Source organism: Eremomyces bilateralis (genome assembly GCF_010015585.1).
Source record: "Eremomyces bilateralis CBS 781.70 unplaced genomic scaffold P152scaffold_7, whole genome shotgun sequence".
Classification (NCBI taxonomy): Eukaryota; Fungi; Ascomycota; class Dothideomycetes; order Eremomycetales; family Eremomycetaceae; genus Eremomyces; species Eremomyces bilateralis.
Genome location: NW_022985073.1, coordinates 1 through 23,002, shown reverse-complemented (window position 1 = coordinate 23,002; position 23,002 = coordinate 1). Strand labels below are relative to the sequence as shown.

Genomic DNA, 23,002 nt, shown 5'->3' with positions numbered 1-23,002 from the left:
TTCATCCACCATCACCAACTCACAACTCACACAGTGGCATCCCATCCGCCAGTCTTTATTAAATCTCTACCTCGCTGGTACGCTTGGCTGGAGTCCTCATAATCACAATGCCTTCAGAATCAGGCCACAGATGTAAGTTGCCTCTCTCCGACTCGCGATAGCTGCATATCGAATTCCACATGCGCCGATGCAATGGCTTTGACCCCTTCGAATATCGCATGCATGATGACTGACAGCATTATTCGCGTACAGTATACGTCAAGTAAGTCCCGTCGACGACTCCACATCAACACGGCTCCGCGACAATCGGCCTCTCGATTCGACATGCACGACCATCTATCATGATCCGAACGGCCTTGCTAACATGGCCATTGTAGGGGCAAGCACGTCAGCTACCAGCGCGGAAAGCGCAACACGAATCCCAACACCAGGTGAGCGATGGAACTGCATTGGGATGAGCGGCGACTGACTGCATTGAAGCTTGATCAAGCTCGAGGGTGTTGACGATACCAAGGCTGCGACGTAAGAGACCCATGTGGCATCTGTTCGGTACCTCACTAACAGTGTGCAGTTTCTACCTGGGCAAGAAGATCGCCTATGTCTACCGCGCGAAGAAGGAGATCCGAGGATCCAAGATCCGAGTGATATGGGGAAAGGTCACCAGGCCGCATGGTGCGTGGATCCCAGAGACCGATGGAACTGGACGCATACTGACCGACATCCAGGCAACCGAGGTGTTGTCCGAGCACAGTTCAGGCGCAACCTGCCCGCACGATCTTTCGGAGCGAGCGTGCGAGTGATGCTGTACCCTTCATCGATATAAGGAGCGAATCATGGCTGGTCGGAGTAAGCAGGTGGGGAAAGTGGAGGAGTGGTTCGACCGAGTGAAACTCCTCGTTCCCCACGAATTTTCACGTCTTCCTTCGTCAGATTTATGGCTCGCGTCCGGAATCATATCAGCGGAGCAGCCGTGCTGGCGAATCTTCATCATACGCGGCGAAAAGGGTCTTTTATGGACAAGATGCTTTGCATAAAAATCACGGTGGTTCTTCCGACATCCGATTTGTAAATCATGATCCATACGTAGTCCGGACAAGAGTCAATTCAATGATGATTATCCGGCAAATTGTTGACCCTTGATACCTGATATGCGACGGGTATTCCACGCAGGACTACATATCCCTAAATTGCCAGATTCTGACATCCTTGAATCCTATCCGTGTATGGAGTTGATATTGCTATGCATTGATATGTTCTCTGGGTGATCAAGCCCCCGCACGGCTGCGAGGAAAGCCGTCGAGTAATAATCCAGCAGTTCGTCTAACCTGAAGTCTCTCCAAGAACTATGCCATTCTCAATCAAACATAAACCTGACTACCACTAAGGGATTATCCAACCACACGAATCCAAAATTTCGGTGCCCATAACTCGGCTCACATCGATCGGCCCGATGTCCAGACAACGACAGAGACCAGTCGAGCAATTGTGTATCTCAAAGATGCCATGACGACCAATCAAAGTCACCTACTTAAGGTCATTTCATGAACACCACCAAACACCGGGCTTTTCTTGAGAGGTCGTGTCTTTCCGTCCTCATTCGCGTTCGTCTTTCCTCATTCTCCAACTTCTCCAGCTCCTCCGGATGCCGATACACAATGACCCCGTGTGATCCGCCCCACACTCAACCCAACGCTCCCTTCACACGATAACCCATCAACTCGGTCGGTTCATGTCGCTACCTAACCATGGATGGACACGACGACCGGCAGCGTTACAGGAAAACCGGCTCGCACCGGCGGAGGCCGAGCTCCGTCGTTCTCGAAGACCATGAAGACCTCAACATTACGGTGCCGATTGGCTCGCGGGCGGGATTCTCACGGCGCGGGAGCAATCTGAGCGAGGCGAGTTTCATGAGCGATGTGGAGATGGCAACGGACGAGATGTTCTCGGGCCCACTAGCGGAGTCGGTACCGACGAGCGTGTCGTCGTTCGTAAGGAGGGGGAGGCCGCGGTCGGAAAGCCGGACGAGCTTCACATTCTTCCCGGAGGATGAGGTGGAGGAAGACGAGGAAGTCGATGAGGAGGGACAGGATGACCAAACGTCGTTGATGGACGAGCTGGGGAGGTTGCGAAGTGAAATGGAGAGTGCGGAGGCGGTTGCCGATGGATATGCTGAAGCGGATATGGATTTGGAGCATGGAGGCAGGCCACCGTCACGTTTACGGCGAAAGAGCTCGGAGTATTCGCGAGGGAGTGCTGGAGCACCGTTGCTAGGCACTAGAAGGCGGTCGTCAATATCGAGTATGGGCTCGGCATATGGCGGACGCCCCACACGAACCACCCAGAAGACCTACCTTCGAACCGAAGATCTTACCATTGTTATTGCTGGGTTCACCACATCGCAGGTTGGTTTTGCTATATACATGGCTATCTGCGTCTTGACCGCCGGCGTGGCCTACCTTGCTTTCCGATGGATGCCCGGCTGGAGGATATGGATGATCGGCAAAGCAGCTCCATTAGGAGAGGCAGAATGGGTGGTCATTGAGAACCAGTGGGGGGAAGTCGCGATCAACGAGCTACGAAAGTCCGAGTACGACTTGAGTCTTTCCTCCATCTTCGGTCCGTCGGGAGAGAAGCTCGGGAGGGGACCTGGGCCAGGCGAATACGACGAAATAGACGAGACAGTGGTCAAGCAATTGGTCACGTTGGACTACCGATACATTCGATTCTGCTATCACCCATTAATAGACAAATTCGTACAGGGGAATACATGGAGAGACCCGGCTTGGAACGACGTTCAGGCCGTCCGACAAGGTCTCGATCACGAACAAAAAGGAAGCCGAGATTTAGTCTTCGGCGAGAACTTGATTGATGTCGAAGAGAAGAGCGTGGGTCAGCTACTCGTGGACGGAGTGCTCCATCCATTTTATATATTTCAGGTCGCCAGTCTGAGTCTCTGGTCATACGATGAGTATTACCAGTATGCTATCTGCATTTTCCTCATTTCCGTCGGCGGAATTGTCAGCGAACTGGTGGAGACAAAGGCGACGATGCGCAGGTTGCGAGAGGTCTCCCGGTTCGAATGCGACGTTCGAGTGCTCCGAAACGGGTTTTGGCGATATGAAGGTAGCCGAGACCTTGTACCAGGGGATGTCTACGAGGTTAGCGATCCGAACCTACCACAGTTGCCGTGCGACAGCCTTCTACTGAGCGGCGATTGCATCGTCAACGAAAGTATGCTGACGGGGGAATCCGTGCCGGTCACGAAAGTCCCCGCTATCGACCAAACTTTGGAAGTACTCAACCTGAGCGCATCAACCTTGCCGGCAGAGGTTGCAAGGCACGTGTTGTTTGCCGGAACCAAAATCATTCGAGCTAGAAGACCGCAGCACGATAATGCGGTCGATGCGTCCGAGTCCGAGGCCGCTGCGCTTGCATTGGTCGTTCGAACAGGATTCAATACGACTAAAGGAGCCCTGGTCCGATCCATGCTTTTCCCCAAGCCGTCTGGCTTCAAATTTTACCGAGATTCCTTCCGGTACATATCCGTCATGGCAGGCATCGCAGGCGTGGGATTCGTGGCTTCGTTCGCCAACTTCATCCAGTTGGGCATGAAGTGGGATTTCATCTTCGTTCGGGCTCTCGATCTCATCACTATTGTCGTCCCCCCGGCGCTTCCAGCGACGCTAACCATCGGCACTCAATTCGCTCTTGGGAGACTGAAGAAAAAGCAAATCTTTTGCATCTCCCCGCAACGGATCAACGTTGGAGGACGACTCGACATCATGTGCTTCGACAAAACAGGCACTCTGACGGAAGAGGGGCTCGATGTCATGGGCGTTCGGGCCGTTGTTCCTCATGCCCAAACGTTCAGTGACCTTCTTACCAGCGCCAAGGAGATTCTTCCCAGGAGACGACAAACCGATCCAAATGTCGATTATGACGTCAACCGAGCGATATTGTATACCATGGCGACTTGCCATAGTCTGCGAGTGGTTGACGATGAACTGGTGGGTGACCCACTCGATGTGAAAATGTTCGATTTCACGGGATGGGAGTTCGAGGAAGGCGACCAACAGCGTGGTGATGGGCAGCCAAACTTGCGGGATGAGGACGAGCAAGCGGCTAGCATGAGCATCTCTCCCAACGTTGCTCGACCTCCGAAATCGTCAAGCGTGTCAGATCTGGACAACCGGACCACGGACGATCCCGAGATTGGTGTCCTCAAAACCTTTGAATTTGTCAGCCACCTCCGACGCGCCAGCGTTGTTGTTCGACAGTTCGGTAAGGCAGAGGCCGCAGTATATGTGAAAGGTGCGCCGGAATGTATGAGCGATATCTGTAAAAAGGAGTCGTTTCCACCAAACTACGAGGAGCTGCTGGCCCACTACACTTACAGCGGGTTTCGTGTGATCGCTCTCGCTACGAAAAGGCTACGGAAGCTTCGATGGATCAAAGTTCAGAAGATGAGTCGCGCGGAGGCCGAATCCGACCTTGACTTCCTCGGTTTCATCATCTTTGAGAACAAATTGAAGCCACAGACCACCCCAGTTCTCCGAGAGCTTGGACTAGCCAACATCCGGACGACCATGTGCACAGGAGATAACATCCTCACTGCCATCAGCGTTGCGCAGGAGTGTGGACTGGTAGATCGTACTTCGCCAGTGTTTGTCCCTCACTTCGTTGAAGGCGGTCCTACCGAACCTCTCAGCAAGCTCGAATGGCGCAGCATCGATGGTAGTGGTTGGTCTCTCGACGAGCATACATTGCAGCCGGTTCCACCAGATGCGGAGTCCCGCGATCTAGCAAATCCGTACAGTGGCGCCCCGCGACATTACTCCATCGCAGTGACCGGCGATGTTTTCACATGGATTGTCTCCTTTGCAAATGACCGACTTCTCAAGGCAATGTTGGTGTTGGGGCAGGTTTTTGCACGTATGAGTCCGGATCAGAAGCACGAATTGGTGGAGAAACTTCAGACCTTGGACTATACCGTAGGATTCTGCGGGGATGGTGCTAATGACTGTGGTGCATTGAAGGCTGCGGATGTGGGCGTCAGTCTTTCTGAAGCAGAGGCCAGCGTCGCAGCACCTTTCACAAGTCGTGTCTTCGATATTCGATGCGTCCCGGAAGTGATTCGGTAGGCATGATATCTCTGCTTCGGGACTGCTGGACTAATATGTTCCAGGGAAGGACGAGCAGCGTTGGTGACTAGTTTCAGCTGCTTCAAGTATATGAGCCTATACTCTGCCATCCAGTTTACGACTGTCAGCTTCCTCTATGCATCTGCCTCTAACTTAAGCGATGGCCAATTTCTCTTCATCGACCTACTTCTTATTATTCCAATCGCCATCCTCAGTAAGTCACCTACTCCATTCATGATTAGAAGCTGATAAGATACAGTGGGCTGGTCTGGCCCATATCAACACCTTTCACGAAAACGTCCCACCGCTTCCCTCGTCTCTCGCAAAGTCCTGGTCCCGCTCATCGGCCAGATTCTTATTGTTATCGCCATCCAAGCCATCGCATACGGGGCAGTCCGCGAACAACCGTGGTATAAACCGCCCAACAGGCACATCAAGCCAAACAGCTCCAACAAAAACTTGAAGAATTCCGAAAACTCTGCGCTGTTTGCCGTAAGTTGTTTCCAGTACATCCTTGCGGCCATCGTGCTGAGTGTCGGTCCGCCATTCCGAGAGCGCATGTGGCGCAATGTCCCATTTGTCGCATACATTGCTCTCGTGCTGCTTGTTTCGGCGTATATCCTGTTCATTCCGGCGCACTGGGTCGTCAAGTATATGAAGTTCACTTACATGAGCTGGGGGTTCAAGTTATTCTTGCTAGTTCTGGGGATTGGAGGTTTTATGGTTGCGTATGGGTCGGAGAATTGGGCGTTCCCCCTTCTGGCGAGGTGGATAGGGAAGATGAAGGGAGAGTTGATGCCCACGAAGCAAAAGAAGCGGAAAGATTACAAGGTCATCCAGTCCAGTATTGGCCTTGTTTGATATTATAACTCCTGGAACCAGACTATACCCAATGTTTTGTCCCCGCTATGGGCATGATTATGCCTTTCTCAACAGGACATCCAGAAGTTCACTCTATCAGCTCACTCTCACTTCATTATCGTTAAGTCTTTCCCCACCGCTCGTGACATGGCCAGTGGATGAACCGGACATTCTATATTGAATCTTGTTCTTACGCGTCCGTCCTCAAGACCGGCGCAACGGCACAATAATACCATCTGTCGATACTCTTCACTATTCATCGTGAGTATGTCTGTACCGGCCTCGCCTGCGATAAGGACGATGCCAAAATTGGACCTAGCACTAATTACTATCAAATTGGGTCTGCTTGCAAGGCGATGTTATGTCTTCGGTACTCCTTATTGAAACTTGCGCATCATTCAAGTCAAATTGTTTCAAGGTTATCCGTACGATATGTCGAGGTTATTTATCTCAGTCCATAAGTCTACGATTGTCTTTTCAGGAAGGATAGGATCGAAACCAAGCACCCCTTTGCTTGGCTCGTATCAATAGCGATGTGATCCCATTTCTCACAAGTTTGGCCTAGTTCTCCTGGTCCGATTTGCCTGCTTGCTACCAACTGGCCCAAGTAATCCACCAAGAATGCCATCATGGAGTCTATCAGTAGCCGAGGAAACGGTTCGCTACGCCCATGGGCTTCACGCGGCTCTTTCGGGAAACTTTTTGCTTGCGTAGTGCTTTGCTGGCTACTTCGTCCTCTGCGCTCGAAATCTGCCCCTTTGTATAAATGTATCTTGGATTTGGATGCTTTTCAAGATTCACTTCAGCTGCGATGTCTGAAAGTGTGGTCAATTGCGCCGATTTCTGGCCAGGGAGACGGAATACTACCACCATCTTCTATCCGTTGGTTGTAAGCCCAGTAAAGTCCACGACTGGACCTTCTGTCGAAGTCAGGTACGAGGAAGCGAATTAACAGATCTTACTGCATTTGCAACTACCTTTTAGTACATGCAAGGGTAGACTTCACGAGGAAGGGCGTTTTGGATTGGGATCCGATGGTTCCTCTAACCCAATATCCAGCTGCTAGCCGTCCGCCAACCTGAGCATCAACGACCTGGAAGACGAGTGGCTAGTTTTTCTTAAGGAGTCTAGCCGTACTGTCCCGGTATGATACTGGCTGACTGCCTCTCTGCAAGTTGAACCCATTCTTTTTACATGACGACTCGCTTCAATGAGGAGCATTGCAATTTGGATCCTATGTCTCACCTACAGCATATATAGTTCATCCTACCTGGCGATGTTGATTTCGAGATGAATAATAGTGCTGCTGGTGGAAATTTGGTATTTAAATGCTTCATGGCGCGGAGTGTATATTAAGTTATTGTCGCACGTGATGTGCTAAAATGGTTAGGAGTGAGGTGCTATTGTTACAGCAGCGAAGTTGTTGTATTGTGTGTGTTGGGTGTAAGTTCTGTGTAAATTGTGTGTTCTAGCTGAATGCCTGGTCCCCCGGCCCTACAGATATACGAGAGTCACGGCAAGATTATTAATGCAGTTTGTAGCCTTGGACTCCTAGAGCTCATGCCTTGGCCTGCGACAGTGAGCGACAGTCCTTGTTCAACAGTCCTTGTGCGGATCAAATCAAGAAGGAATTCGTCGGGGCCAGAAAATGATCTCTGGCTTTTATTAACCCTTCGCCCGTTCGATAAGTGGATGAGCTACACGAGATATGCTTGCTGAATGCTCATGAAGGACCACTTTTCTCCTCAGCTCATGCCATGTAACTCATCTCCAACTCTCCCACAGCATGTCGGGTCCTGAATTAAGATACTATCACTGTCCAGTTCCCGGTTTCAGTTACGCCTCTGAATTTACCGTTATTGCACATCCGGTTCATCCGCGGTGAGAATGTCATGCACAGGTCCGTCGATTGGCCTGTTAAAGATAGCCTGCTGCTCTTTGCCCTGCATGTATTAACCACATGAAGTGGAAATTTTCAAGGAGGGTTATCCTGTTTCGACTTTTGATCCTCGACTAGGAAGTCTCGGAGATATGTTAAGGAGATGGAAACCCCTCGGTAGAATCCGCATCCTACCGTTGTTGCGTCATGCAGGCACAGGGGCAACGAGTTTAATTTGACATAGATTGGTCTTTCATATATTCTCTCCCAACCACCGCGCCCAACCACCACCTGGACATTAGCCTTGGTTTCAGTCAATTTATTTTCCCTCCTGCATCCACACTCGATAAAATATCAGCTGTCAACTGCTACGAAGTCTAAACGTTAACCAGTTATTGAGCCACTGCATGCGCGTCTGCAATTTGGGTGCCGTCCCGAGCCTGGAATATATTGACTACCGCCAAAAGCCGGGCTAAGCACCATATTTTTCAAGAACTATGATTGTCAGTGTCATTGCATTCAATGTCTGTGCAATGGATCCAATCGAGGATCATCCTAGACATACATCGTTCGCGCAAATCTTCTCCAAGTCAAGAGATGGCGAGACCATTCTACGAAATGATTGACGCGAGGGTCCTTGAAGATGACGGTATGCTTTGCCATCATCAAATGTCTGGTTCCCGTGCATCATTTGTCACGAGAAACAACTGCCGCCTATTGACAGGCAACTCACACTGTTGCCACTAAGTCTTTCCAGCCTCAAGCCCTTCGGCTCCCAATTTAATCATTTCGATAGTGGCTTCTTTGTTCTGGCCAGGTTCTGGGTCGGCAATTTCTAATTGAATATCTTGGCTTCTCCGGAAGATATCGATGAACCTTGCCCATCGTCCACACTACCGTCCACAAACCCTTCACCTTCACGGTTCGGCCGCAAGCTTGCGACACATAGTACGCCCAGAACGTGGTCACAAGGTTCCATCCAGTCAGGGAAGCCGATCAAGCCACCGCTATCAAATCGTTACGCTTCGCCGTAAAAATAGCAGTAATATCAACTTGTTCCTCCGCCGAGGCTACTGAACCTGGGTCGTCCCATCTCCTGAGATCACACTTGCGTATGCATTGAGGGGTATACTGACTTCTATTAAGTGCAAGCCTTTCCCAGTTGTGTTCATCAGATTCTTCATATCAAGACTGGTCTGTCTTTCAAATTCTGGAAATCTCTAAGGTTGTTGACAATACATTTCACCATGCGTTCTTCCTCCATCATTTCACTCCTAGCGAGCGGACTGTCTTTAGTCTCTGCGCTTCCTTCTGATTTCCGTATCACGCATGCTACGCGATCGGCTCCTCCTCCGCGTGGTGCCGTTCGGATTCGATCCATCACCTATGGCGGAAACGGTTGTCCACAAGGCTCCCTCGATTGGCAATTGTCCGATGATCAAGGCATCATTCCTCTCATCTTCGATGATTTTGTTGCTTACACTGGGGGTGATGCCCCGACTACCGAGAGGCGCAAATTCTGCCAACTGAATATCGCTCTCGACATTCCTGCTGGATACAGCTTTAGTATCTGGCAAACCGGATACCTTGGTTATGTCGCATTGGATCCCGGGACTACGGGCACTCTCAGTACTCTCTACTATTTCTCAGGCGAACAGAACCAGGTACGAGATCATGCCTCCACCAATTTTTGAACATTCCGCTAATCGACGCTAGAACGAGCATAAAACGGTCTTCCGGGGACCTCTCAATAAAGATTACACCGCCTTTAACACGGAGCCGATGGGTATTTATTCTCCGTGCGGTGGAGAGGTCTTGCTCAATGTTCGCTCATCGGTGGCTGTGAGTGGTTCTGGGAACGCGTTGATGACGAACGACAAACAATCCAATAATTTCCGCCAGTTCCTGTACTTGGACTGGCGTAATTGTTGATCATAGTCGATTGGAAGCTTAGGATTCTTGTATCTATCTGCTGCTCACTTGGAATATCATAGCCATACAGTTGCGACTGAGGAACACTGCGTACAAATCAGAATGAACAGTGTCAATTTTCACCCTTAAATCATAGGATTTGTATCAACATAATCTTGAGATGGAGGAGTGCACCTGTGAATCCTATCTTCGATGTGTAGGACATTTTCCAAACTTCGAACGACTGAGAAACCGGACTTAATCTTCCACAATCTCAATTTCGTTTGTCCAGTGTCCCTTCTCCTGGTTGTACAGCTCCCAAGCTTGAGCCGCGATGTAGCTTGGATTCAACTTCTTATTCGTCAAATTCACAGGCCCGTTGGCCGAGACCAGCGCGATATGAACATCCTTCCCATAGGTTTTGGATAGTGATAAGACAAGGCTTCTTTGAGCCGTCTTGGTGAGCGACAGGGCCAAGAGAGGCGGGACTGGATCCTTGTATAAGTCACTGTTCGGCACCAAAATGGATGGCTTGGATGCAGGCTCTTGCTTGGGTAGACGTTGAAGCAGTGGTATCGCCTAGATACATGCTTCGTAGAGGGCGATATTGGTGAGCTATCTGTGTTAGTGGACCGTTAGAGTAAGCCGAAGGGACTACATACCTTGAAATCGTACAGAACCTCTTCACTAGGGAATTTGAGAAGCTCACTCGGCACGACTCTTGCAGGATTGTAAAAAAGACACTCCATCTGCCCAAGAGATTCCGAATCTCTTAACACTCGAAGAAAATCGTCGGTGTGCGTGATGTCCACGCTGTATGTTCGTACTTCCACATTTTCTCCAGCTCTTTCCTGAATAAACCGCTTGTCCTTTCAAGTTTCTCTTCATTCCTTGCAATTAGTACCACCTTTTTGAATTTCTGTTTTGCAAAGATAGAGCCTGTCGTAGCTCCAATCCCAGGATCAGAGCCAACGACAATAAGGACATTCGAAGACATCTTGGTAATGATTTTTGATCAGGGGACAAATGAAAATCAAATTCCTGAGCATTGAAATTCGGATTTACTCGCAGATTTCCTATGGCTTTATTCAAAAGCACTGCAGGGAACGGCCCCTAAATCACAACCTTCTACATTTGATAGTCCAGTTAAAAGCCACTCACCTAGTGAACATGTTGGTATTATGCTGCAGTCTTCAACGTTAGAAAGCGTCGGTCTACTGCGTGCTGCGCCAGCAACCGTTCTAATTCGAGACAATGCGATGTTAATATTGAGGACGGCGGCCCAATGGAGTAAATTATCTCCTAATCTCCGGCTGACGGAGGTATTCATGATCAGCTTCTGCAGGAATAATTACTCCGAATTTGAATACTGTTACTCAACGGCTGAATTGGTGTGACCTTATTCGTTCTTATCCAGCCTTAAATCTGCATACCACCTTGCTAAGGCTAATGATAGATCCCGTAACTATTACTCTAATGTAGACTGACACGATCTGGATGCGCAAGGACTGCGAGTACCAAGTTCCATTAAGCTATCCATAAACTGAAGAGGGAGAAGAAAAGAGGAAATTCTCTCGCACCTTTGTGCGTGAGATATTTATAATTTAACTCTCCCCTCCACTGCTTTAACACACTTGCTCACATATGACTCCTTTTCTGATACCTATAATCTACCCCCAACCTATCAGCCACATCAGCCATATGTCGCAAGATGCCCCTGTTGGTTTCTACTGCCACCTAACATTCCTTTCACTGCCCCCTACCCCTGGGCTAGGCCTAATCAGGACTCTTCAGTCTTCTCCTATATACTTAAGTTATCTTTATCTGGCTACTAGCTATTAGATCTCTTTTCCTAGACAATGGGAATCGTTAATACCAATTTGCGTTAGTTATGACTCTACAGTAACTGAGCTTAAGCAGCAATCGTGCTTAATCGTTATCCCCGCATAAATGCAACACCATACTTAAGCACCTAGGCAACAGGCCGCCTTGTTAGCTCCGAACAAACCTGATTTTGTATAGGATTAACTACTCTACTCTACAGGCCGGGGGTGAGACTCAGTTTGTTCCACAGGCAACCACTTAGGTGCAGTATTTATTTGGTATTACTAAGAATTAGGATTTGTGAGATAAATAGCGGTTTCGCTCAATCAGGTGATTAATGCAGCGATACGGTGGGAAAACCCCGTTAGATTCCAAAAGAGCGTAGATAGATTGAACTTGATCCTGAAGAGCCGGGTCCTACGAAAACAGGCTGTTCCTGCAGCTATTTTATATGGTTTGCAATGGTGATCTTTTCCCTAAAAAGGGAAAGAATAGGGGTATAGAATCGAATTCGGAATGAAGCCGTGGGGAAACGCCAAGAAACATAGATATTCTGTGACAGGATTTGGGTGCAGGTGCATTGACTGGTTTTCATGTTGGTTGCTACGAGTCTTCAGCAGGATTTCGCTGATATCAGGAGTACAGTTGCTTTCTTTCTAGCTTCTACCCAAGAAATACTTCCGAGTAACTCTTTCCCATAGCATACGTGGTCCCACTACCTGCGAATATACCGTCGGCTAACGATGGACAAGATGGTCCAGATTGGTCTCAGGGACCAATCGCTACACAGAAAGTGAAGCATCTAGCCCGGTTAATATATCACGAATGCTCTCTCATAAGTACATCATAATAGCGCGAACCACTGATCGATCCAGTATGAGTCTAAACACTTCGATCTGAATCCAACATGCCTGTCTCGGCTATCTTTCTCAAATTTGATCAATACTGGCGCCGATCTCCACTTCTCCACGAGCCGACAGAGTCCAATATCAGCGATGTTTGGGGTCGACCGTTATATAAAGGGATGAGGTCCGCTACGGCGGTGAAGGACATCCCCGTCCGAAAAGAAACGCCTCCAGTGTTGAACATGATGTCTCTTTACGTCCTACTGCTCTCCATTACTCCCTCATTCATTTAAGCGCAATGCTCGAGAGCAAACCTAACCGTGTCTCGAGACAAGTTTTGGGCGGCTGGAATTGCTAAACAAGCTCAGATTCAGGGATTGCCGTTTACAGCAAATTCGAGATCAGTACCAACAATGTCCAGAACCCATCGTTGGCCCAGTCCGCCTTCGCGACCATGGGAGGCTATACTGACTTTGCAATCAATGCAATCGATACCGACGAATGTCAAGTGGCAACCTTTCGTGTTGCATCGAATCAACTCCTAAGTGCACGACTCAAACTAGATGCTTCTGGAGCGCTGTCGGAGGTCGAGTTCCTGCAGGCTGTTGACGGAGACCAATTCTTCCGACCGAGCGGATTTCCAAGGACCACGGAATCCGGTTGGGATCAAGCTCAAACTCCTGGATTCCCTCCACAGATTCCAGCCGGCTTCGATCCTGCCATAGGCGCACCTGCAAACGCTATCAAACACGGGGACGTGTAAGGCATCGTCTGGATCGCCTCGTCCCTTGACCCGAGATGAACTCATATTTGTTGCAAGTACATATTGCGATGGCTGCAAGGAAAACTTTGGGAGAGTTGTGTGTTGGCAGGATCATCGTGTCCCCGGAACGAGAATGGGGTACAGACAACCAGCCGATATGGTGTGGGCACAGGAATGTTCGGTTGGCCTGTGAAAGGACGACGCTGGGTCGTAGACACGGAGACAGGCGTGGTTCTGGGTGCTCTCTATTTTGATTACTATGCGAAGTTTGGGAGGGAGAGTGCTCTTTGGCTTCACGAATACTTCAAAGATCCAGGAAGGCAAGATGGTATACATCTATGTTCCCATGAAAAATCTACCCGCTCCAGACGGCAAATTTAATGATGTATGGGCTTAAACAAATGCAGAAGATCTCGGTCAATCTTCCGTTGAAACATGAATGGGAGGATGTTGACGGAGATGAATTTGTCCGGATCTAGACTCGACCGAGGCAATGGGCTTCCCCACCTATGCAGCTATCCGTCACCAAGAACGACCACAGGCTTGAATCTCCACGAAACGTCTCAAATACAACACACGAAATGTGCTGAATGTGAAAGAAATATTAGTAGCATATCAAAATCATGTCGACATACACAGCAGTCCACCTTGCAAAGCGGCCTAAATCCAGGATTGTCGCTGGGGAAACGTTTGTGACCAAGACGCATCCGGTGCCAAAAGAGTCGGATCTCAAGGATGGGGAAGTCCTGGTTCAGACCATCTATCTAGGGCTTGACCCAGCCATGAGAGGATGGTTGAACGGTTTGACGTACCAAAGTCCATTGCAAGCACCAACTGACCTCCTTCAGACGCCCGCTCGTATGTTCCGCCCGTTCAAATCGGCGAGGTCATGCGTGGTTCTGGAATCGGCGTGGTCAAGGCCTCGAAATCGCCATCCTTCCCTATTGGTACCAATGTGTCGACCATGGCGGGATGGACTGAACTTGCCATTGTGAAAGAGAAGCACCTGGAAAAGGTTGAGATCCCACAGAATGGCAAGTTGACGGATGCCCTCGGGGTGCTCGGTATGTCACCAACCGCCGCTGATTATCATCATACTGATCGTCTAGGAATCACGGGTTTGACCGCATACTTTGGGTTGATCGATATTGGTCAACCCAAACCTGGTGACTTCGTCGTTGTTTCTGGCGCAGCTGGCGCAACTGGAAGTGTCGTAGGCCAGATCGCGAAGTTGAAGGGTTGCACAGTCCTTGGCCTTGCTGGAACCGATGCGAAATGCTCCTGGTTGGTCGATGATCTTGGATTCGACTTCGCTCTCAATTACAAAGCCCCCAACTTTGCCCAGATGTTCCGTGCTGCCACCAAAGGTCTGATTGACATCTACTTCGACAACGTCGGAGGAGAGATTCTGGATATGGCCCTAGCAAGAGCGAAGCCCCATGCTCGTTTCGTTATGTGTGGCGGTATCAGTCAGTACAATGAGCCGGTCCAGAAAGGCCCAAAGAACTATCTAGTCATCGTGAGCATGCGGATTAAGATGCAAGGCTTCATCGTTTTTGACTATCAGGATCAATATCCCCAGGCTCTCCGTGAGCTTGCCCAGTGGATTTCGGAAGGAAAGATCAAGCGGAAAGAAACCATCGTGAAGGGTGGACTCAAAGAAGCGGAGCAGGCACTTATAGACCTCTATAAGGGCATGAATACAGGAAAGTTGATGGTTGAAGTCACTCCTGAGTCAAAAGCAAAATTGTAATATCATTGCAGTTAAGATAGTTGCTGGAACATCTATGCTCCCATGAATAATCAGAGGATGTTGACGGCGATTATCTACATTGATATATCTAAACCGGTAGTGGGCAGTGAAAGGGATGCTACGTGGTAGTAGAAACCAACTGAGCAACAATTCTACGTTTGCCTCACGATTGGGGATTCCCAACAGTGAGACCCTTACACTCGACATTAACTAAACCGGATGACGATTTCACAACGACCCATTTCCTCCCGACGCATCCTCCTCCGAGCGACTCGCTTTCCGCACGCATACACTATGGGAATTTCGATACAGGATGCTCATGACACGCTCCAATTCGACTGCTATCTTGGGACATATAGTCATTTGCTCCACCACGTCTATCCCACGATCGGCCAGCTTGTGTTGTAGAAATCCCCGAAGGGATCGTTGTCCGCATCGGTCCAACGAACGTACTCTAAGTCCCTGGACAAGTTCGCCGCCGTTGGCTCTCCATACACATGTGCCACAAACGCGTAAATCGTGTCGAGCGATGCCGTGATCCCTGATCCCGTCCAGATGTCTCCATCTCGAACCCATCGAGCGCGGGGAACCCAGTCGACCTTCCTCAGTCAGCAACGAATCATCAGAGCTAGAAGACCTTACATTTGGTCCCTGTGATGTCGCCCACTCCCACGCTAGTTTGTTGGTGGTTGCTCGTCGACGATCGAGAATCCCCGTTCGAGCAACCAGAGCCGATCCGGTGCACACGGCGACCAGATATTGGAGTTGAGGGTAGATCTTCGAAAGGAACGGTGCCACTTCCGCTTGCGTCTGCGAATCTCGTGTCCCAGCACCTCCAGGAACGATGAGAACATCGAGGTCTGGAATCTCTGTGTCATTAAACGCGTAGTCGGCCATCACCGCCTCTCCAAAGTTGGATTTTACTCCCTCCATCGCATGTTTCGTTGGCACCAGCCCACGCTGGTTCGCAAATATGTACAGATTCAATGTCTGACGCATCGACAACGTGTTCAAGACATCCAATGGACCAAAGACGTCCATCGCCTGAAAGCCAGGGAATAGAACGATTCCATAGTTAACAGGAGGTTCCGGAACTTGTGCAACTGCCACCGCACACAATGCAAGACTTAGGAACCGCATGATGATAATGATGATGATAATGATGATGATAATCAATCGTCGAACAGCCTTATTTATAGCCACCTGGATGCGTCAATTTGAGAAGATTCTCCACCGTGCCAAGGCAATTCTTCCTCACACCTCAATCTGGATTGAGCACATTTTGCCCTCGAACCGTAATTGTTATGATTAGGGATGTGTAAAATGGGTATTAGGCTGGTGAGATATTTCCTCCCATATTTGGGATTTTTCATCCCCGAGAGATTTTTCCTCCGGCTGGTGAGATTTCTCCCTCACACTAGTACTATAAGATAGGACCCCCGGTTTGTAACCACCCCGATTTGTAACCACTTCACACGCAGCAACACCAACAACAGAGGACTATAGATTCTGTATAATAACTCCACCAATATTGAAATTTATATATTATATCTGAAACTGTGAGCAAAGTGACTCGAATTCTGCTTTTTGCAGCTCGTCCGAAATTTTTTGCGCGTCAAATTTGGGCTTCTTCTTCGCCTCCTTCAGCTCCGCTTGTCTTGCTTCTTCTTGCGCAGCAACAATCTGATCAATCGTCGCAAATCGCTCATTTTGGTCGACTTGGACTCTTTTCCTTTTCTTAGACAATCCGCCTATGTCTTCCAGTGATTTTTCGAGCTTTGCAACTTGCGCTTTCAGTGCTGCGATTTCGACGTTCTTCTTTGAGAGTGCCTTGGCCAATTTCCCCTGTAAACCCCTGAAATCCCGTCCAGACATGTCCTCAAACTTTTTCCCCGTATACACGTCTTTTGGGCCTTTGGGTGTATTAAATATATAATCATATATGGGCTCTGGGGCCACATAACGTTGTATAGTATGGTTCTCGTTTAATTGGGTGCTATTTAATACTTTGTGCGGGTTGAATGGGCAGATTCCGGTGCCTCTGAACCCAGCGCGGATATTATGGTTTATCAAAGCTTCAATGCGGGATTTATTATAAATGTTTATAAAATTATGCTTCTTAACTGGGGCAGAGTCGTCGAGGGAGCTCAATTGGGTTAATTCCTTGTGTAAGAGTCTCACTGTCGGGAATCTCCAATCGTGAGGCAAACATTGAATTGTTGCTATGAAGTTATCTCAGCTAGGGCTCAGACGGTATCCAAGCCATGACCCTGGTTAAGCTAAACCGTAACCAGATTAAACCCATGTTTAGCGTACAAACTAGTCACGTGGGTGCAACTGTCTTGGGTACCGTCTGAGAAACGCTTGCAAAATGTGTATGGATGCGTAGATGATGAGATTTGGGTAAAATGTCGAGATGGCGAATAACATCATACGGAGAAGTTGGGTGGGCACCAGAAGTTGATGAAATATAGATAAGAGTTAGTTAAAGAGTCCTATGGCTTTTAAATATCAAATTGCTAACTGTTCATTCTGTAACTAGAGTTTTAAAGCTGCATATCGCGTCATCAAGTATAGAGGATCAACCTCCAGATCTGCCTCCATGCGAGTGAAGCGCCGGCGAGGCCGCGCCCATCAGCGTGAAACCTCCCTATACCAAAATTTAGCCTCTGTACAACCACCTCCTATCGAGAAAACGATCGAAGAACGGATATCCATAATTGCAACGACACCAGAGAAAGAGTTATGCTCGGTACTGCAAGAGTTAGTAAAGGCCTGTCTAATACGAAAGAACATCAAATACCAGCATGATATTATCTTCCATGGTTTGCAGCGACTCCTGGGTGGTCGGCTCCCACGTATCAACCAGGTTCGGGCTCTTCGACGAATTGTTTTTCGCTATGGAGATACTATTGTCTCTGCTAAGACTGGTTTTGGGAAGAGCATCATCTTCCATGCTATCCCAATCTTTATTGGCAGAATTGTCATCCAGTTGATTCCTTTAAGCAAGCTTGGGGAGGAGCAGAAGAGATCGATTGAACAGTTACCAGAGGCCAGGCCTTGCCTTATTACAGCGGAGACCAAGCATACGAATCCGAAACTGTTACAGGAGATTGCAGCTGGGTTATATACCCATATCTTAATGGGTCCTGAGCAAGCAGCTAGCGATGAGTTTCGTGATTTGCTGTTAAACCCTGACGTAAAGAACAAGATTGGTGTGGTTGCAATTGACGAGCTCCATGTTATGGAGCAATGGAAGGAATTCCGGTTGGAATATCTCAAGATCAGGGAATTACGTCGGTACTTACGTGCTGATACCATCTGGTTTGGTTGTTCTGCCACTTTGAACAAGGCCACAGAACAGGCTGTTATCTATTATGGTGGTTTCTATGAAGAGACACACCATGAACTGCCACTTAAGATCATCCGAGTCTCAATTGATCGACCTGATATCTCACTTAACATTTTGCCCATTGAGAGAGGAAAGAGCAAGGCTTACCAACGGCTATGGTTTCTAGTTGATCATGCATTAGAGCATCCAACTAGTAGGACGGAAGACGACCTCCAGCGAATCCCGAAAACGATCATCTTTGTAGATGGACTTCAATCGGTAGCCAATATCTCTGCATCCTTAGAGCGGTATCTCTTTGTTCAAGGGTTTGAACCAGCCATGGTTCGGGATGCAGTTGGTGCATATACATCGAATACCTCACGATACGACCAGGACTTGCTATACGATAAGATCAGATCCCCATGCTCTTCCCTTAGAGTAGTTGTTGCAACTACTGCTCTTGGAATGGGTATGGACATTCCTGATATTATGGTGGTTGCTCAATGGGGACTTCCAATCGGCCACGATCTTGGTGATATTTGGCAACGGGTTGGTCGGGCTGTTCGGGTGAAGCAGGCAATCAATGGGATGGCTTTTATATTCCTGCCATACTATGCGTTCGACTTAATGGGACAGGATCCTGTTCAAATGCCTAGTTCGCGTAATAATCAGCCACTGTCTCAGAAGAAAAAGGGCAGGCGGAATACACTCCGGTTACCTAATACCACCTATTCACAATCGCCATTATCGCAAGGCGATGGAGCTGAGTCTGACTGCTCTCAACAGTCTGATAATACCGAAGCCGCTAGTCAAGAGAACTCGCAATCAACTATCCCAAAGTCTAAGAAGAGGGGGAAGTCAGATAGTCTACCTACATGGACTGTTGATGAACTCAAGCATAGGGCAACCCTCCCAATAACGATCCGTTCTCTTGCAAACGCGCCATGCAGACGGCAGGTATTCCTTGCGGAGTTTAACGAGGACCAATGCGAGCCAGATACTATCCCCATTCGAGCAGACAAGAAGGTCTGTTACAATGGGAAGGAGTGTAATATAGCATTGTTCCAGTTGCCACCAATGCCTGATATCCCCCTCAAGTCTACCAAACCTGGCAGGGAGACTAAGGCAGGTATTGCGCTGAATCTATTGGTTGTATGGTGCCTTGAACAGGTAGAATCGATCTTCCCACGAGCGCAGCAAATGATTCCAGTTCCAGCTGGGGTGGTCATTCCTCAAGAAGCGCAGTGGGCTATTGCTTCTATGTATACCTGTGTGAAGAACTCAACAACGGTACCTATACCGGATCAGGAGGCATTGTCAGCCCTCTTTGACATCGAAAACTGGGAATATCAGAACACCCTCCTCGATCCTTTGCTGGCATTCCTTGTCCGGATAGTTCTAGAGGTATGCTCGAAGCATAACGCGATACTAGAGGAACGAAAGTGCAAGAGGAACATCAAGGCACTGGCCAGAAAGGCTACAGAGGGTACTGCTCAAAACTTAGAGAGTAATCCTCAAGACTCGAGTATTATACCTAATCCCAGTTTACCTAAAGAGGAAAAGGTTGCTCAATATGTCCGCAGTCGTCAATTAGCAGACGATAGGGATGGGCTCCGGGTTATCATGCATAACGAGCTACTTGCTCAGAAGCTTAATGAGTATCGGGAAACGTTCAAACCCCGCCATTGGCCCTCGTTTTCGTCACAGCCGGAGATATCGGAAGGGTCGCAGGAATTAGGAAGCTCGTTTATCGTAAGAGGGGAGTCATCGTTCGTATCACAATCTAGCGTTAAGTTAGATTCTGGTACAGATAATAAGACTACGATCTCCTCCGATATCAGAGCCCCTATACCTGTTAACATCTGGTCGCGCAGCCAAACGACCAAACGAACTACTCACAATTCTTCAGGTATACACAAGAGAAGTCGGACGCCGCTTAGGGGAGTATCTGGAAACCAGGAGAAAGGACAGGTCACCAGACAAGATAGGCCTAATACACCTAAACGAGCTGGTCTTCGTTTCTCATGTACAGTTGACGCCCAAAGGGAGGGATCTATGGGAGAAGCGTGGTAAAGAGAACAAGAAGATTTAGAAGTGTTTTGGTTGGGAGAACTTCGGATAGCCCTTTTCAGACTAATAGTATCCTTTTATTTCCAGATTTGTACCAACTTCAAAGAAAATAGGGTGGGTAGGAACCCATTGAATTATGATAATATATACATCATCTTGTAGCCCTTAATAAGGGAATTCCAGCAATGTTATCATCTTTGAAAAACACTAAGGATTGGTAGAGATACTATACTAAGACACACCTCAACCCCCGGACCGTTTCTAGAAAAGGAAGGCCTACAGATTAAGATATGCCTTACTAAGAGACAGAGGGATTAGAATAGTTATGTATATGGAGGGGACAGTTACGTAGGTCACAGGCGACAGATATCACGATTTATTTGAGGATGATTCATGCTTCATAACTTCCATTAAACTGCAATTTCGATATGGAGGGCTTCGAGGGGTATAGATGAAGTGAGCGATAACGCAGTCAAAGAATGTCATGATCTTTAACAAGCCCATCCTCACAAGCCTCAGAGTAGGTAATTACTGGTGAGATCTCAGAGTTATGAGGATTCAAATCCGTCTCTTCATTAAGGTCCTCAGGATCAGTCTGGGGGATGACACTAGAGCGGACTGGTATCCGATTGTTGAAGGAATTGACCTTTTGTTCCAAGACCTCAGCACCAATCCGGAAGATATCAGGTGCGTCCCAACCAACAGCTTCGCGAGGTTGGATAGTGAGCAAAGGACTGCGTAGATATAGTTGAAGGGCGCGACTAAAGATATCCCGTTGATCAGCTTTGGTTGTATGTCGATCGCTTTGGGTAAAACCAAATGAGTTCTCCCATGCCCCACGAATCTTAGAGAAGACATTACTTAATAATGCGACTCTACCAAAGGTTTTGTCTGCATTATGTGTTGAATTCTTTAATAACTTCATATCAATCTTGTATGCGCAATTAACGTGTTCAAGGGCTAGATCAATAGCCTTAAACTGGCCTGGTTTGCCATGCAAATTCACAAGACTAGATGATAGTATTGCGTCGCGGAGAATCTTCTCTGAAACGCATTCAGATAATATCCAACGAAGATGGAGCATTTCATCACCATACTTGTGCTGTCCAGTTGCGTGGAAGATAACTGCAAGTGGATCGATTAAACGGTCAATCCAGCCGATGTCGCTATTCTTGACTGCTTTACGCAAAGAAAGGAAGATGCTGATCAACTGGACAAGCCGGCAGAGACTTCGAAATTCAAGTCCGTATTGTGTCGTGTCCCATGCCTCTGGAGAGAATGCCAGTGTACAGACCTCTTTCATTGTAGAGATAAGTTCTTCTAGCTCTAGGTTCTGGATAATTAGATCCAGTTTTGAACTTGGACTGGTATCTTCAAGGAATGCCTTTTGGATATGTCCTCGTCTCGTAAGAACATGGTACCATAGCATTAAGACACGAGCATAAAATGATTGCCTGAGCAGAGGGTCAAACATGTAGAACTTTGGGGATTCTCGAGTATATCCTTTTCGATCCCAGTAGATGATATCCGATAGAAGCGTTGCATCTGATGGCACCGAAGGCTTCGCATCCGTTGGTAGTGAAGGCTTTGTATCCGACGGTAGTGTAGGCTCCGTATCAAAATGGATACGGACGATCGTTAGTATTAGATTCATAAGGACATGGAATAGTCCAGATGGACCTAACATCCATCTCCGTCTGTCAAAAGGTAGAATTGCATTCTTCTGTGCCTCCTTCAGAGTACGGATATGTTGGGCTGTTTTCTGATCTCCAAATACCAACCAGAGACGGTTTGTGAAGTCTTCGCTTGGTGGCTGGGATTGGAAACCCAACTGTCGGATCCAAATATCTTCATGAACTCCGTAAGTTCCTTGGATTGTTCCTTCATCAAAAGGGGCAGCTCGAAGATGATGAATGTTTGTTGCATTCCCACCTGCATATAGACGGTTGATCTCTGGGTAAGCAGGGACAGTAGACGGCTGTGATTGGAAAACCAAGTCAATACTTGTAGAATGGACGTGTTGTAGGGCCTCGTAGACTAAGTGAATGTCTATACTCTGCTTTTTTTCATCATGCTTTAAACCATCGGCTTTGCAGATATCTTTAAAGGAGAGAAGTTGGGTGGGATCGAAACTTGATTGGGATAAACCTTCATCAGGCAAATATGGGTTCTCAACCAACAGGCATGTTGTCAGATTCCGCATGATATGGGTTGAACCAATTGTCTGCTCGCGCACAGTATCTTTGAAGTTGAAGTTATCATAAACAAGAACTGTCTTTGGCTTTTTGGCCAGCATTGGGAGGCGGTTCTAATTAAGAAGTTAGAAGAAAAGATCTAACTTAAGATATAAATCAACCTGCCTTCGCTTTGAGCGCCATACCTGAAACCTCCTCATTAATACTTTGGTATGTTTCGGTGAGCCCAAGACCAGCAGCTGTATCTACAACCTGCCGCTTTGTCCCACTTGAGATCATATATAATCCCAACTGCTTAGCGTATACATTTGATGTGTTCCGCTTACGACTTCGGCATGCTACTGCAGTCATCGTGTACATTTGCCCAATTGTCCCTTTTGAAAGAGTCTCCCTTTGATCTGGTTCTTGACTGCGACAGTTTCGAAG

The 23,002-nt window shown here is 48.0% G+C and overlaps 9 protein-coding genes across 9 annotated transcripts; 6 read left to right on the top strand and 3 right to left on the bottom strand.

The window, feature by feature from the left end:
- Positions 1 to 107: 107 nt before the first annotated feature.
- P152DRAFT_472874 (60S ribosomal protein L33-A) lies at positions 108 to 823 on the top strand (the record flags this gene model as incomplete). The annotated part of the gene is made up of 6 exons (XM_033681186.1): positions 108 to 132; positions 253 to 262; positions 378 to 431; positions 481 to 522; positions 572 to 672; positions 726 to 823. The coding sequence occupies 6 exons, from the start codon at positions 108 to 110 to the stop codon at positions 821 to 823; spliced, it is 330 nt and encodes a 109-aa protein (XP_033534742.1).
- A 700-nt stretch (positions 824 to 1,523) lies between these two features.
- Positions 1,524 to 6,237, top strand: P152DRAFT_305734 (uncharacterized protein). Its single transcript, XM_033675123.1, has 3 exons — positions 1,524 to 5,140; positions 5,189 to 5,358; positions 5,404 to 6,237. The coding sequence occupies exons 1-3, from the start codon at positions 1,746 to 1,748 to the stop codon at positions 6,003 to 6,005; spliced, it is 4,167 nt and encodes a 1,388-aa protein (XP_033534741.1). The 5' UTR covers positions 1,524 to 1,745; the 3' UTR covers positions 6,006 to 6,237.
- Positions 6,238 to 8,806: 2,569 nt separating this feature from the next.
- P152DRAFT_414782 (uncharacterized protein) lies at positions 8,807 to 9,898 on the top strand. Its single transcript, XM_033677037.1, has 2 exons — positions 8,807 to 9,548; positions 9,601 to 9,898. Exons 1-2 carry the CDS (start codon positions 9,132 to 9,134, stop codon positions 9,814 to 9,816), a joined length of 633 nt encoding a protein of 210 aa, XP_033534740.1. The 5' UTR covers positions 8,807 to 9,131; the 3' UTR covers positions 9,817 to 9,898.
- An 83-nt stretch (positions 9,899 to 9,981) lies between these two features.
- On the bottom strand, positions 9,982 to 10,792 carry P152DRAFT_502112 (uncharacterized protein; the record flags this gene model as incomplete). The annotated part of the gene is made up of 3 exons (XM_033682327.1): positions 9,982 to 10,374; positions 10,458 to 10,658; positions 10,700 to 10,792. 3 exons carry the CDS (start codon positions 10,790 to 10,792, stop codon positions 10,054 to 10,056), a joined length of 615 nt encoding a protein of 204 aa, XP_033534739.1. The 3' UTR covers positions 9,982 to 10,053.
- Positions 10,793 to 12,838: 2,046 nt separating this feature from the next.
- On the top strand, positions 12,839 to 13,283 carry P152DRAFT_305625 (uncharacterized protein). The gene has a single exon (XM_033675122.1). It carries the CDS (start codon positions 12,919 to 12,921, stop codon positions 13,225 to 13,227), a length of 309 nt encoding a protein of 102 aa, XP_033534738.1. The 5' UTR covers positions 12,839 to 12,918; the 3' UTR covers positions 13,228 to 13,283.
- A 506-nt stretch (positions 13,284 to 13,789) lies between these two features.
- Positions 13,790 to 15,094, top strand: P152DRAFT_305619 (NADP-dependent leukotriene B4 12-hydroxydehydrogenase). Its single transcript, XM_033675121.1, has 3 exons — positions 13,790 to 14,028; positions 14,076 to 14,291; positions 14,337 to 15,094. The coding sequence occupies exons 1-3, from the start codon at positions 13,851 to 13,853 to the stop codon at positions 14,978 to 14,980; spliced, it is 1,038 nt and encodes a 345-aa protein (XP_033534737.1). The 5' UTR covers positions 13,790 to 13,850; the 3' UTR covers positions 14,981 to 15,094.
- Positions 14,953 to 16,369, bottom strand: P152DRAFT_506807 (class I glutamine amidotransferase-like protein). Its single transcript, XM_033682498.1, has 2 exons — positions 15,623 to 16,369; positions 14,953 to 15,579 (listed from the first exon to the last, which is right to left on the bottom strand). Exons 1-2 carry the CDS (start codon positions 16,118 to 16,120, stop codon positions 15,358 to 15,360), a joined length of 720 nt encoding a protein of 239 aa, XP_033534736.1. The 5' UTR covers positions 16,121 to 16,369; the 3' UTR covers positions 14,953 to 15,357.
- Positions 16,370 to 17,370: 1,001 nt separating this feature from the next.
- On the top strand, positions 17,371 to 20,487 carry P152DRAFT_414776 (P-loop containing nucleoside triphosphate hydrolase protein). Its single transcript, XM_033677036.1, has 2 exons — positions 17,371 to 17,460; positions 17,523 to 20,487. Exon 2 carries the CDS (start codon positions 17,583 to 17,585, stop codon positions 20,382 to 20,384), a length of 2,802 nt encoding a protein of 933 aa, XP_033534735.1. The 5' UTR covers positions 17,371 to 17,460; positions 17,523 to 17,582; the 3' UTR covers positions 20,385 to 20,487.
- A 366-nt stretch (positions 20,488 to 20,853) lies between these two features.
- On the bottom strand, positions 20,854 to 22,677 carry P152DRAFT_395668 (uncharacterized protein; the record flags this gene model as incomplete). Its single annotated transcript, XM_033676318.1, has 2 exons — positions 20,854 to 21,752; positions 22,530 to 22,677. The coding sequence occupies 2 exons, from the start codon at positions 22,675 to 22,677 to the stop codon at positions 20,854 to 20,856; spliced, it is 1,047 nt and encodes a 348-aa protein (XP_033534734.1).
- Between the last annotated feature and the right edge of the window lie 325 nt (positions 22,678 to 23,002).